The 13,533-nt window shown below is 39.4% G+C and overlaps 1 protein-coding gene across 1 annotated transcript in view; it reads right to left on the reverse strand.

Moving 5' to 3' along the window:
* The window catches only part of nptx2a (neuronal pentraxin 2a), a 30,057-nt gene extending 24,354 nt beyond the window's left edge, over positions 1–5,703 (reverse strand). The window contains exons 1-2 of the mRNA XM_074697596.1: positions 4,710–5,703; positions 343–589 (exon numbers count right to left, since the gene is read on the reverse strand). Of these exons, the coding sequence (XP_074553697.1) occupies positions 343–589; positions 4,710–5,159 (697 nt within the window). The 5' untranslated portion in view covers positions 5,160–5,703. The remainder of the gene's footprint in view (positions 1–342; positions 590–4,709) is intronic.
* Positions 5,704–13,533: the final 7,830 nt, after the last annotated feature.

A 13,533-nucleotide genomic window follows, 5' to 3' on the forward strand; every position in this document is an offset into this window, starting at 1 on the left:
CTGCAGGAAATGTCCAGTGAGTGGTGAGATTATTTTATTTTCCCGAAGGCGGAGATATTTTGACGTCCATCTTCAAAGTGAAACCCCGGAGTGAGGACATCTCTCTAATATTTATTAAACTAATTAAGCATTCAGTGTAGCTTTCCAAGCCTCCTTTTTCCAAAATCAGGAGCGGCTCTGAGAACCACTCTAAGAAGAAACTGTGCTGTGAGGTTTCTACTTGCATCATCAGAAATTTGCACAAGGATTAGCTAATGAGAGTTAAATCTAGAAGACAAAAACAGAAAAAAGAGGGGGATTATTTCTGGCCAGCATCTCCCAACACCCCATTGTCTCACTCACTTTTCTCCAGCTCGGTGATCCTCTCCAAGAGGGAATTGAGAGTGCTCTCGGTGCGTTGGCGGTGGGCCGCCGTTTCGTTGTAGAGCTGGCTCTTCTCCTCCTCCAGCTCAGCCACCTTCCGGAGGAGCTGCGTCTCCAGCGCCCCCAGACGCTGCCGCAGCAGCTCCCTCAGCTCCGGTGGCAAAGGGGCTAGGGCCGAGACACCCCCGGCTGATACATTCGTGGAGGGAAGACGCAAACTCTGTTGCTGGGAGGCGAGGAATGGAAACAGGGAAGAGAAGAACAGGATGGATGGATAGATGGATTGAGAAACAGACATTTAATCCAGTTAACCCCGTGCACTCGACCAGGCATTCAGTCTCCATAAAGACCCAGATTTGCACCGGATGACTGATCTTGAATTCATTTCGGGTCTGATCCTTTTAGAACCATTGTTTTTGATCCATCAAAATGAAGATTGTGTCCCTGTGCTCTACTTGGAGCTGGTGGCCTGACAGACAGACATGATTGGGTGTGTGGGGCGCTGAGTGTTAAGTTGCACAAACTACAAACAACAACAATTCTCCACATTTAGCTCTAAAACATTACTTTTTATGCAGATTAAAAAAAAATATTTGTTAAATTAATTTTTCTAATATTAAATATAAATATAAATATTAAATATAAATGTTAAACGTCATATCTGAGTGTTAAATGTTATACCTAGCTAAATGTTGAAGAATACATATCAATGTTATGAATAAAAGTCCAGATTCTAAATATTTATCTAAGATTCCTAAATCTTAAGCTAAGGTTTCTAAATATTTAGTTGAGTTCTAATACTGAGGTACGATTTCCAAATATTTAGCTAATACCCAAATTTACACTCCCGCCTGACGAAGTGACCCAGCCAAGCGAGATTTTAACAACGCGCTAAGTTTTGTTGCTCTACATGGGCTACTTCTATTTCGCTCATGCGCACTCCGCCCCTCCTTGTCCCCGCTGAGTGTTACCGGTGCAGTGTGAGCTTGAGAGTGAGAGCTCCATCAGATAAATGTCCTCTCTTTTAAAAAGTTAGGGGAGTTTTGATGCTAGTTTGTGACTCAGATCCAGAAAAACTGTTTAAAACGGAGAGAAAGGGAGACTCTCTAAATCACGTTATCAAGTGTCAAACACCAGGAGCTGTAAGGCTGTCCAAGCCAGAGTTACAGAGCCTCCGTCAGCACACATTGCCGTTGGGGCGCAGAGATTTTTCCTCATTAATATTCCTCATGTATGAACTTAGTGATCTTTTCCCACTAAAGTATCTGTTAACATGGAGCCTCATGTAGTGAACTGAAATTACGGATGAGCATTACTCCCTGGTATTTGATTTCACCATATGACAACAACAATAAAAAGAATAATACTACGCATCGACTATTAAAAATTACGTCGAATATTTTTTTATGGTAGATGAGTCAATTATGTTGACTAACCGTTGCAGCCCTAGTCGGCCACAGGATCTCCAACAGCACCATCACAGCACTTGGTATGTTTCTTTTCTTACAGCTGAATTAGCCGACTTTGGTTGACATTCTCAAACCCTGATTGGCTGGATCGCTTCCTCAAGCTTTTATTTTGGTGCTTCCGGTGGACGGGGGTGTGAACTTGCATATTAGCTTAAGATTTAGAAATCTGAGCAAATATTTAAAAATTGTTGCTCAAGATTAAGTAATCTTAGAGAAATATTTCCTCTTAGCTAAAGATTTAGAAATCTAAGATAAATATTTCATTTAAGAGAAAGATTAAGAAATCTTGGCTTGAGATTTGTAGGACCTAAAATAAATATTTCATCTTAGCTAAAGATGTAGAAATATTAGCAAATATTTAGAAATATTCACTAAAGATTTAGTAATCTTAGATCAATATTTCATCTCAGCCAAAGAGGTAGAAATATTAGCAAATATTTAGAAATAATTTATGATTTAGAAATCTTAGATCAATATTTCATCTTAGCTAAAGATTTAAAAATCTTCAACAAAATTTTCATTTTAGCTAAAGATTTAGAAATCATGGCTTAAGATTTCAAGAACCTTAGATAACTATTATATCTTAGCCAAAGATTTAGAAATATTAGCAAATATTTAGAATTTTTAACTTAAGATTAAGAAATCTTAGACAAATATTTTATCTTAGCTTAAGATTTAGAAATCATGGCTTAAGATTTGAAGAACCTTAGATAAATATTTCATCTCAGCCAAAGATTTAGAAATATGAGCAAATATTAAGAAATATTTACCAAAGATTTAGAAATCTTAGATAAATATTTCATCTTAGCTAAAAATTTAGAAATCTTAGACAAATATTTAATCTTAGCTAAAGATTTAGAAATAATGGCTTAAGATTTGAATAACCTGAGATTAATATTTCATCTCAGCCAAAGATTAAGAAATATTAGCAAATATTTAGAAATATTTACTAAAGATTTAGAAATCTTACACTTATTATTTCTTCTTAATTTAAGATTTAGAAATCTGAGATATATATTTAATCTTAGCTTAAGATTTAGAAATCTTAGATAAATATTTCATCTTGGCCAAAGATTTAGAAATATTCACTAAGGATTTTGAAATCTTTGATAAATATTTCATCTTAGCTAAAGATTTAGAAATCTTGGACAAAATTTTTTCTTAGCTAAAGATTTAGAAATCTTAGCTTAAGATTTGAAGAACCTATTTCATCTTAGCCAAAGATTTAGAAATATTAGCAAACATTTAGAAATATTTACTAAAGATTTAGAAATCTTAGATAAATACTTAGAATAAAAAAAAATAAATGTTTAGAAATGTAGCTAAATATTTAGAATCAGGACATTCATTTTTTACATTGAACATTTAAAAATGATATTTGACAGATATATTTCACAAATGTTTCTCTAAATCTGCATAAATGTGATGTTTTAGAGCTAAATGTGAAGAAACGTTATTTGTAGTTTGTGCAACTTGACAATCAGCGCCCTATATGGGTGGTAGCTGGTGAGGTCACCAAGGGGGCAAAAAACTGACACTCCAAGTTCTGATGTGTGTGTGATTTCTGATGCGGCTGTGTCTCTCCCGTACAGTCATTTTTAATCTCTTTGCCACTTCCTGGTTAAAGCAAGGTCTTCAGAATAAAAATAAATAAATCTAATGAATAAATAAATCTACAGTTCACTTCTGGTGTCAGACTCTTTGTGACACATTCAGAGGTTGATTTGTACTTTCTCACAAAACAGAAGCGTCTGTAAAGCTCAGTTAAAGAGAATCTGCTGAAGGCCACCATAGCAGCTACTGCGAGGTCCTGGTTTTAGTTGTTGAGTTACACAATGTCTCTGATGTGAGGGAAAGGTCCTGCTCCAGGCTGCCATACGCTACATGCAACACTGTTCATGCAATAATAATTATGGAAAGCAGATGCAGATCAATAGATTAAAATTCAATATAATATGTATGCACACAGCTGCAGTATCCCCTGATTTGATCAGGGTATTAAAGCTTCCAATCAAGGGAAGGAGGAGGGTGTGAGGGGGGAGGGAAGAGAGATGGATGTATCAGCAATGCAGCATAGAGTGTACAGAAATAACCTTGAGTTTAAATAAACACTATAATGCTTAGTGAGGGAATCAGATTGAGCGGGAAGGTAGGTTTAATGACATAACAGCTGAAGCCACAACAGCTGATATCCATCCACCTTTTAGTGTATGGAAAGCGCTTCATTAAAGGTGACCTCAATATCTGCTTGTGATCTCCGAGGCTGCTGGAATTAATGCTCAGAGCGGAGGAAGTAGTTGAAAAGGAAGAAGGAAGGGTCCCCTGGGTGTGAACAAAGCACTGGTTTGCAAAAGATCTGAGGTCAAGAGGAAAAGAAGCCACTCCACTCCACTCCACTCCACTCCACCATGACGGGTTTGATTCAGCCTTCCAGTTCCAGCTCCACTGTGGTGAAGGTTAAACCTGGAGTTAATTCCATAAACTGCTTTAAAAATGAGTCACGTGTCTGCAAATAAAATACTATGTGGTATACACAGAGTGCTCATAAATTATTCAGGGTTGCTTCTGAAAACCCTGTAACACACGCATGGTAACATATTTAACACACTTTGTGTTGCTTACATCTTGTTGGTCATTTTTTTTTCAGGGGTTGCGCCACTGAACAGAAATTGACGATTAAAAACGGGTTTATCTGGCAACCCGCTGACCCTTTGATCTCACTGACAGGTTTCCTGCTGTGCCTGCAGCCTATTACCAGGCGTTTGCATGTTTATCAAAATGCTACAGTTGGTTGTGATGGTGGTTTATGATTCAAAATACAAACTAAAGTGATTCACCGCTGCTTTTACGCACCAGCAGCATATTTTAGCACCTTACCTCCAAGTTCTCCAGCCGACCCTTCAGACTCTGCATCGTTTTCCCCAGCTGGTCTATGCTCTCACCCGGGTCCCGGGGCAGGTCTCCCATCGTGTTCTTCCCCAACTCCTTCCGTCTGGAGCCCTGACCCCGGGACTTGCCCTGCGTCGACTCATCCGCTGCCGCCTCGCAGCGCGCAAGCTTGGAGTTGAGCTCCTTGATAGTGCCCTGTTGGCTCACGATGGTCTCCTTCTGTTGCAGGATGGTTTCCCGGAGCTGGATGATAGTATTCCGCAGCTCGTCTTCCACTGGGGTGCTGCTCTGGACGCGGTTCCCCGTTGTACCGTACGCGCAGCCCGGCTCTGCGCCCGGGGGAATGGCGTTACAAACAAAACGGCTACCTGTAGCATCCTGGCTCCGCACAGCGCGTCCGCTGACCAGGTACAGAAGTCCGACTAATAGAGTCAGCATTCCGACTGGATACGAATAATCCACGTGTGAAAGGATACACAGCCTCCCAGTCTACTCACTGATCGCGGTATCTCTCCTGTTTGGTAAACAGATGAACTTACTTAGCAGACAACTCAACGGTTTGAGCGGTTGTGGGCATTTTTAAACGGCAAAAGTGCGTCAAAATATTCGAAAAGTACGGGTAACAGTGTGGAAAATATAGGAAAAACAGCAAATCATACGCGCATCAACCACATGGTCGCTCCTTTTCAAAAAGGAAACAAAAAAATTCTGCAGCTGGAAAAACTCTATACCAATCAAAATTTCATCAGTAAGCAGCAGAAGAAGTCAGTTCCCCCCTCGTCCTGTCTCACGGCTGGTTGGATTGTCAGTGAGTGGAGCTGAAAAGACAGCGATGCTGCTCCGCCAGATTATGATGGGGAGTTGCGCACTGGCGCTTCCGCTCATCATCTGTGCGCTCAGGTTATTCAGCTTCAGCCTACGTCATCATCGACTCCCAGCGGAGCTAAATCATAATATGTATGCCTTATTGACTGTTTATGACCCTTTTACATGCGCTGGAGCTTAACGATGTGAAGTTGGAGCTTAAAGATGTCAACCCCCTCCCTCCTCCTCCTCCTCCCCTCCTCAGAGTTGGAGCTCATGAAACAGTTTATAGCCTGTGACTCCCTGTCTTTGTGTCCTGGCAGCCCTTTAAAAACTGCATAAGCTTTGTGACCCAGAAGCACCATTAAACCAATAATCTAACGTTATGATTTCTGAGAAATGATGGGGGTTAGTGTCTGGATCCTGCCTTTGCTCAATGTTACACTCGCTTTACCACACAATCTTTTAGTTTATGAAAGTTTAATGCTGTTATGTCTGCCAAATAGAAACACTCTGTCTTTTAGAATGAGAGAAAGTTAACACAGTTCAAATGAGAAGTTTGGTGGTTTGACAGAAAAGAATAAAAAATAGAATTCAATCAACTGAACTTGAAGAGGCAGACTCAGGCTTGAAGGATCAGGTGCTGAAAATAGTGGCAGAGCATCTGTTTGTTGACTTGAAGCATCAGAAACAACCTTTATTTTTGCTGGGCAGCTTTGCAGCCTCTCCACTGGAATTTTTTTGTTGTTGTTTTTTTGAGAGGGCTCTTGCCATGGTTTCTTCTAGGGCACACCTGTGGTCATTTCATCACATTTAATATTATCTGGAAGGGGGCTTTTTCTGGTGGCGATTGATTTTCCAGTTGAAGTAAACCCAAATGGTTGGAGTAGAGTTGGAACAACACCTTGTTAGCAGCAGCAGAAGGGAACTAAATCCAGTTTTCTATTCTGAAAGCCACCCCAGAGGACACTTTGTGATATTTTCTGTCCTCTGAGGTCATCCCAGTCCACTTCATGATGTTTCCAGTCACTGGAAAGTCACCTTAAAAGGTTAGGTCCACACCAACACATGTATCTGTGAGGGCACCTTGGAAAACACTCAAAGACAGGTCATCTCTTGGGGTATCCAGGTAGGACTTTAGGGCCTGTGCCCACCAACAGTCTTTTAACACCAGCCTCTCCCATGACCTCAATTTCAGGGTGCTTTTTGACACTGGTATTAGTTTAAAAAATAAAAAAAGAGAAAATTGTCTCACATCACTTCTGCTTCTCTCAGATGGAGTTGTTTCACAAAGTTGGTACCAGCTTTTTCAATTTGGATTGACCAGTGATAGAGAGGTGGTATTGACGGACGATGTGGTTTCCTGAAAGTATTTTCAACTGAGAGCACTTTGAGGGCAGCTACTGAAAAAAAAAAAAAAAAAAAAACATGACAGAAAAACTTTATGTCCCTCAGATGCCATTTGCTGCATTAGTTTGTGCAACAAAACAAATTAGACTGTTAATGGAAACAGGCCCTTACTGTTGATGCTTCACAGTTCAAATGAAAATATTTCAGTTTTGCAGAGTTTATAACTTTGAGTTATGAAGGAAAAAGGTTAGAATGAAAACAGAAAATTAGAGTGGGGATGTTAACATTCCTCTGACAAATGTGTGAAAGGCAAGGCAAGTTTTTTTTTATGTAGCACAGACGATTCAAAGTGCTTTACAGAGATACAAATACACATTGAAAGGCCAGCAAAATGTTTCAAAAGAAATCAGTTAAAAATCAATTAAAGAGCAAAAAATAAAATAAAGTAAAATAAAATGGCAAAAAAGAAGGTTAAAACAGATTTTAAGATACAGGCCTAAAAGTCACTGTGCAGAGTTGTGCAGTTAAAAAAAGATATTAAAATGATTCGTTAAAATATTCCAATAAAAAGTGTCAGCAGACTTCATTTTCTCTGGGAGTTTGTTCCAGGTATTTGGAGCATAGAAGCTGAATTCTGCTTCTCCATGTTTGCTCCTGACTCTTGAATTTAAAGTCTATCCTCTGACAAACAGGGAGCCAGTGTGAAGACACCAGAACTGGACTGATGTGATCTACTTTCTTTGTTCCACTTTCTACGTTTTTAGGGTGAAACACAAAAGTGTGGTTGCGTTCTGGCCTCTCACTTACACAAATGACATTTTCTGCCATGTATTGCCAACAGCAAGCTTGAGTTTTCAGTAGAAATGCTGACGTCACGCTTTGTTTGGCGATTACTCTTTTTTTGTCGGGGCAACTATAATTGCCATGTGCTAACCGGACATCGACAACAGTAACAATCTGCTGACTGTATGGGGCCAGTATTGTAGCAAAACTATTTACAAATGTGTATTTGGATCTGTGCGTGTTACCAGACCCACAAATTTGTAAAGGAAATCTGTCTGTGTGTAACTACATCCTTAAATGTAAAAACAAAATCTCTCTCTGTGTAAAATAAACTGTGTCTATTTAAAAAAAAAAATCTGTTTGTGTGTTAAATAAACTCTGTGTGTGTAGTCAGATCCACATATATGTAAAATAAATCTGCAGCTGTGTAAAGTGATCTGTAAGCGTAGACAGGTCAGTAAATACATTCAGCACCGTGGAGGCGTGTGGTCCGTGAATATCTGGCCACTACATTGGATGTATTCTCACACGTGACTTTTGCTACACTCCTGCCGCGGAAGAGGGAAACATTTGTGCAGCGATTTGTATCTGTGTTTGGAGACTTGTCTGTGAGCCTCCGTGGCGATACAGCTTTAGACCACCAGGGGTGTGTGTAGAAGCCCATAACATAATAACGACCTATAATGTAATAAATTTGGCTTTTTTAAAAAGATTTTTTTTTTGCATCAGGCCTATAACGTAAAAAACGGCCAAAAACGTAATAAGTTATTGCATTATTGGTCAAAAGTTATTACGTTATAGGATTAGGACTTTTATTATGTTATTGGTCAGTTATTATGTTATGGGCCTATTACATATTAAAAAGGCTGAATTTATTACGTTATGGGTCATTATTACGTTATGGGCTTCTACAGGGTGCAAGCACCAATAATAATGGTCACCTGTACTGTTTTTAGCCTGGCTACGTCGTTGAAATACACTGGCCAGAGCTAGATAGTTTTAGTTACAAATTTGAGGATCTGGTTACACACACAGATCAAAATACACATTTGTAAATAGTTCTGCTACAATACTGGCCCCATATGACTGCCTTTTAACAAAAAGTGCATCTGTTGCAATACTTCTGGACTCCTCTCGTTTTGTTTATCAGCAGCCTACTGGATTTCTTCTGGTGGGTAGAGAAGTGTGTTCTTCCAGTTATATCGCAGACTACAGGCCTGGCATGCATACTACAGCGTTTCTGTACAAACGCAGATTTTTTTCTGTGCCTTTTTTGTGTTTCAGAGTGAAATGCTGTTGTGTAAACAGGGTTTTAGTGAGGACTCGAGCAGCAGCTTTCTGAACCAGCTGCAGCTGTCTGACTGATTTATTCAGGGAGACAGTGTTACAGTAATCAAGCCTTCTGCAGCATGGACCAGTTTTTCCAGGTCCTGTTGACACATCAGTCCTTTAATCCTCCACTCATTCTTTAAGTGATAGTAGGCCGACTTTGTAACTGTCTTAATGTGTTTGTTAAAATTCAGGTCTGAGTCTGTGATCACACCCAGGCAGGGGCGTATTAAGTCGTTTTGGGGCCCAAGGCAAACCCAGTCAATGGGGCCCTCCATGTCCTTGTAACTCATCTTCCTCAGAGCTAGACTGGCCTTCCCTGGGTCCACTGTCTCTTTCTGAGAATCAAGGCATGAGACAGTGCTAATCTATTACATGGTAACTTAACACAACTAAATGCATTTCCTCAAGTTCTGTACTTTAGTTTGATTTTGGAAAAAGTAAATACATAATTTAGTCCACTTTGTCCTGGATTTGAAATCTTTTATGGTCAATTAACAGCTTATTTGTCCCACAGTGGGGAATTTACAGAGCAACAGTAACAAACAAGAAAGTATGTAGTGAAAAACATTACAATAGGTTAATATATATATAAAAAAAAAACAGTAAAGAAAAAATATGTAAATATCAAGCACAACATAAAACTGGAAAAAAAATCTACTGAAAGAGGTGATATTTACAGTTACCATACTTTTTGGTACTATTATTTTAAAGTTAATGTATTTTTATTTGACCCCCTGTCCAGTGAGTTATGTTTCCAAAAAAGAGATTTATGCAATAATGTTTATCACCAACTCAAAAAGTTTGATTTTGAGAAAATTATGCTGTTTCCTGGGTTAGATAAAGTCCTTAAAATCCTAAAAGTCTTATAAGTTTATCTCAGATCTCAGAGCAACATTGTTTTAATCTCCAACTTGGTTTAAAATAAGAAAAAAATGGGAAAAAAGTGTTTTTTACCACTTTCTTCCTGAATCAAATTTTCAGATGTGTTGTAACATGGAATAGCCCATTGAATAAGAAGGGAGGGGGAGTACCCAAACCATCATTAAAGATTAAGCCTTTTGATGTATTTTGAAGCATGTGAAGTAAGAATTAGAAAAAAGAAATGCTTTCAATTGAAGAGAACTTCATAATTCAGTTTTTAAGAGATGCTTTGGGGGCCCCTGGGAATCTTGGGGCCCAAGGCAACTGCCTGTGTTTTCCTAATTGTAGCTACACCCCTGCACCCAGGTTTCTGGGCAAACTTAAACGTCTTGAACCGCTCACTGACTATAAGCAACGACCTCAGTTTGATCTTTGTTAAGATGGAAAAGGCCCTGATTTAAAGAACTTCAGAGTTAGTTGTCGTTTGTTCAAAGTTTAATCTGATGATGTATAAAGAGCATTAAAGATCTTTATTGGTGTTCTTTCTCAGACTGTACTCTCTGAACGCAGTAAATCTCTACTTTTCTCGGGTTAATATAATAAATGATACCTCTTGTTTTTCCTTTGTCTTGTTTCATTGTCTCACAGAACGGCTTATCATGACAGATTCTGTCATTTTTGATATTTGTGCACCTGGAGTCAAACAGTGTAGGAGTGCTTGGAATATTTCCCTGTATCTGCTTTAGTATAGCTGGGTCTTTACCAGTCCTGGGTTAGACTGTCAGGCTAAATTTAAAGAATGATACGTCAAAGATGGCCACGTTTGTTTCAATATCTCAAAGTGACAGCTGCAATAAAACGGGAACTATCCTTCCAAAGTTGGAGGCACAAAAAGTGAATATTTCCCAATGTGACAAAAATGTTCTGATGTCTAAATCCAGCTCTCCTGACACAAATCTTACCCCGATGTCCTATTTCATGTGAAAACGTCAAACCTTCCAAGGAAACGCTCCTCAAGCCGTCTCATCTCAAAATAACCCACAGAGAGGAACAATATTTGGGGAAAGTGGAAAGATTTTATTCTGTAGCCAAGTTCACAGCAAAGCTTTGCGACTGCGTGTGCTTTATGGTTTGATCTTATTGTTTCCTTATCCTCAGAAATCTGCAGGCAAACGCTCGTCAGAGCCAGATGAAGCCATTAACCTCGCTCCCTGTGACAGACAGGGAGGATTATCACAGCGGGTTTTGTTTGGAGCGCCCTTCATGTTTCCCTAACTCAGACAGGAGAGCAGCTGTTTGTCAGATACCTGCTAAGATTTAAAGAATATGGGAAGCTTCAGAGGCAGACGTGGGCTCGCGTGGCTGCCATCAGACGCTGTGACATGCTTGTTCAAAGCCACCTCATCAATCTTCATTTCCTCAGGATGTTCTTCTCACAGGCGGGAGCAGCAGGACATCGATGGCTCTTGTGAGATTCCTTGGCTGAGGTGGTGTGCGGTATTACCCTGGTGCCCATCACAGCTGTCATCTCCTATCTGCTCTGAGGCCTGAGAGAGGTAAATGTCAGCCAGCATTAATGCACGCTCAAGATACAATGGACGCACTGACAGGAAGTGGCCGCTGAAGTCACCGCTAAGGAAGACCGTCTCCTTTATGACAGGTCCCAGGGGAAAGACGTGGGACAGACAATCACCATGGAAACCTTATCTGATCCCGCCCCGCCTCACCTCTCCCCCTCCCCCTCATGGAGCGAGGAGCTGGCGGAGGTGAAGAGGGACTACTGAAGAGCAGAGATGACAACTTTCACTTCAAAGTTGATGGGGATAAAGTTTTTTCCCTTTCATGTTGCAACTGGTGAGTGCCGGGGTGAAGCAACATCACTTTTTTCAAGCGCTTTCAGCGAGGGTTAAGAAGTCAGCAGGGATTGAATCCTCATCCGCAACTCAGTTTCCCATCTAAATGAATACATTTAAGAGCTCTGTTTTCTTTGCTTTGTACTTCTCACAAGTCAATAGGTATTTTTTGCAAAAAAAGAGGCATGAAATAACTCAGTGTCTGTAAAAATAGACTCCTGAATGCTCCAGCATGACACAAAAAAGAAACAATGATACAAATACTGCGTGTCCCTAAATACATGAGATTAATTTTTATGCGTGAAGCTGTTCTGTAGCTGTGTAGAGCATCTGTGTAATTTACTGTTTAGTGTTGGTAGCACAAATATAAGTCACTTTCATCAATTATAAACCATCTGAAACAACAGAACTCATAAACTACAGCATAAACTCCAATCATAGCTTCGGCTCTGGCTAAAATATAAATCTTTACTAGCAGCTGTGGGAGCTCTGACCTGTTGGATTTGAAACACAACAGAGGGAAGTAAGTAGAAGTTACCACGGTGATAACAACTGAAATCAATCAGATCTGGTGCGGTGACAGAGCAGAGATGGACTGGACACAGATCTAGTGGAATTTGGCATTTGTCATGGCAGGGAATACACTCACATCGAGGTAGGGATGGATAAAGTTAGCTTGTTCCTGTAAGAAGCGGTTCCATCAAGTGACATCATTAGCCTTTATGCTTAGGCTTTATGCCTTATAAATTCTTTATATTACACCAGAGCGACTGGACCATACCCTGATATCATGTGATGTGCCACATGTCAATCTTTCTTGTCAATTAGCAATAGAGTTTCTGTGGAGCTGAAATGATGACTTTATTGTCTGGTATTGAAAATAAAATTTGGCATTGGAAACAACACCCTGAAACTGAAAAAAAGAAACACTGGAATTGAAAAACATGCATTACAAAAAACTATAATGACATCAAAACAGGAAATGGCATTGATAACGTGGCTGATGTTTAAAAAAAAATCAGACATCAAATGTCATATTATTCCATATTTATACTTTTTTTGCATTCTGATGTTTTTGAATTGAAATCATATAAAATTCTTCCATTCAGAATCAGAAAAGCCTTTATTTGCCATCCTATTCACTGATAAACAGCACAAAGAAAAAAGACTTAGTTGTGGTTTCTGAGCTCCAGGTGAACTTGTGGATGTCTAACGTGATCCATGATGTATGAACACCGCAAGCGCATATCTTGACAATCATTTTCAATGAAGTGGGGGTATTAGAGGGTTGTTAGAGGGCTGTCAGGCAAAAAGGACTTACCATAAGTCCAAAAGTCTCTAGAGTTGTTGCAGTGCTCTCTGTGTCTCATTGTGCTGACTCTGATGAGATTGTACTTTATTCAAACAGATGACGTAGGCGGGCCATGCGCGTGTGTGATACCTGCCAAAGGTCTGGTTCATATAGGGGTAGTGTGACCGTACTGTGCTCTAAGTGAAAAAAAAAAGTGTGTTAAAAAAAGAAAAATGTCATTAAAATTAATTACTGTCATTGATCAAACAGTGACATCAAATAAATATTCCATTTTAATTCAAAAACACACTAGAATGCAAAAATTGTATTAAAATTAGGGCTGGGCAACGATTAAAACTTTTAATCGTAATTAATCGCATGATTTCCCTGATTAATCAAAATTAATCGCATTGTGAAAGTGCCATAACATCTGTGATGCAAACACTAAATCAGTACTTGTTATACAGTAATAGTTAAATCACATATTTAGTGCAAATCAAATTTACAAAATGTAAATACGAAATTAAAGCTTATTGCC

Source organism: Halichoeres trimaculatus, unplaced genomic scaffold, assembly GCF_033239565.1.
Source record: "Halichoeres trimaculatus isolate MK-OKI-2021-1 unplaced genomic scaffold, fHalTri1.1 fHalTri1_scaffold_20, whole genome shotgun sequence".
In the NCBI taxonomy this organism is placed as follows: Eukaryota; Metazoa; Chordata; class Actinopteri; order Labriformes; family Labridae; genus Halichoeres; species Halichoeres trimaculatus.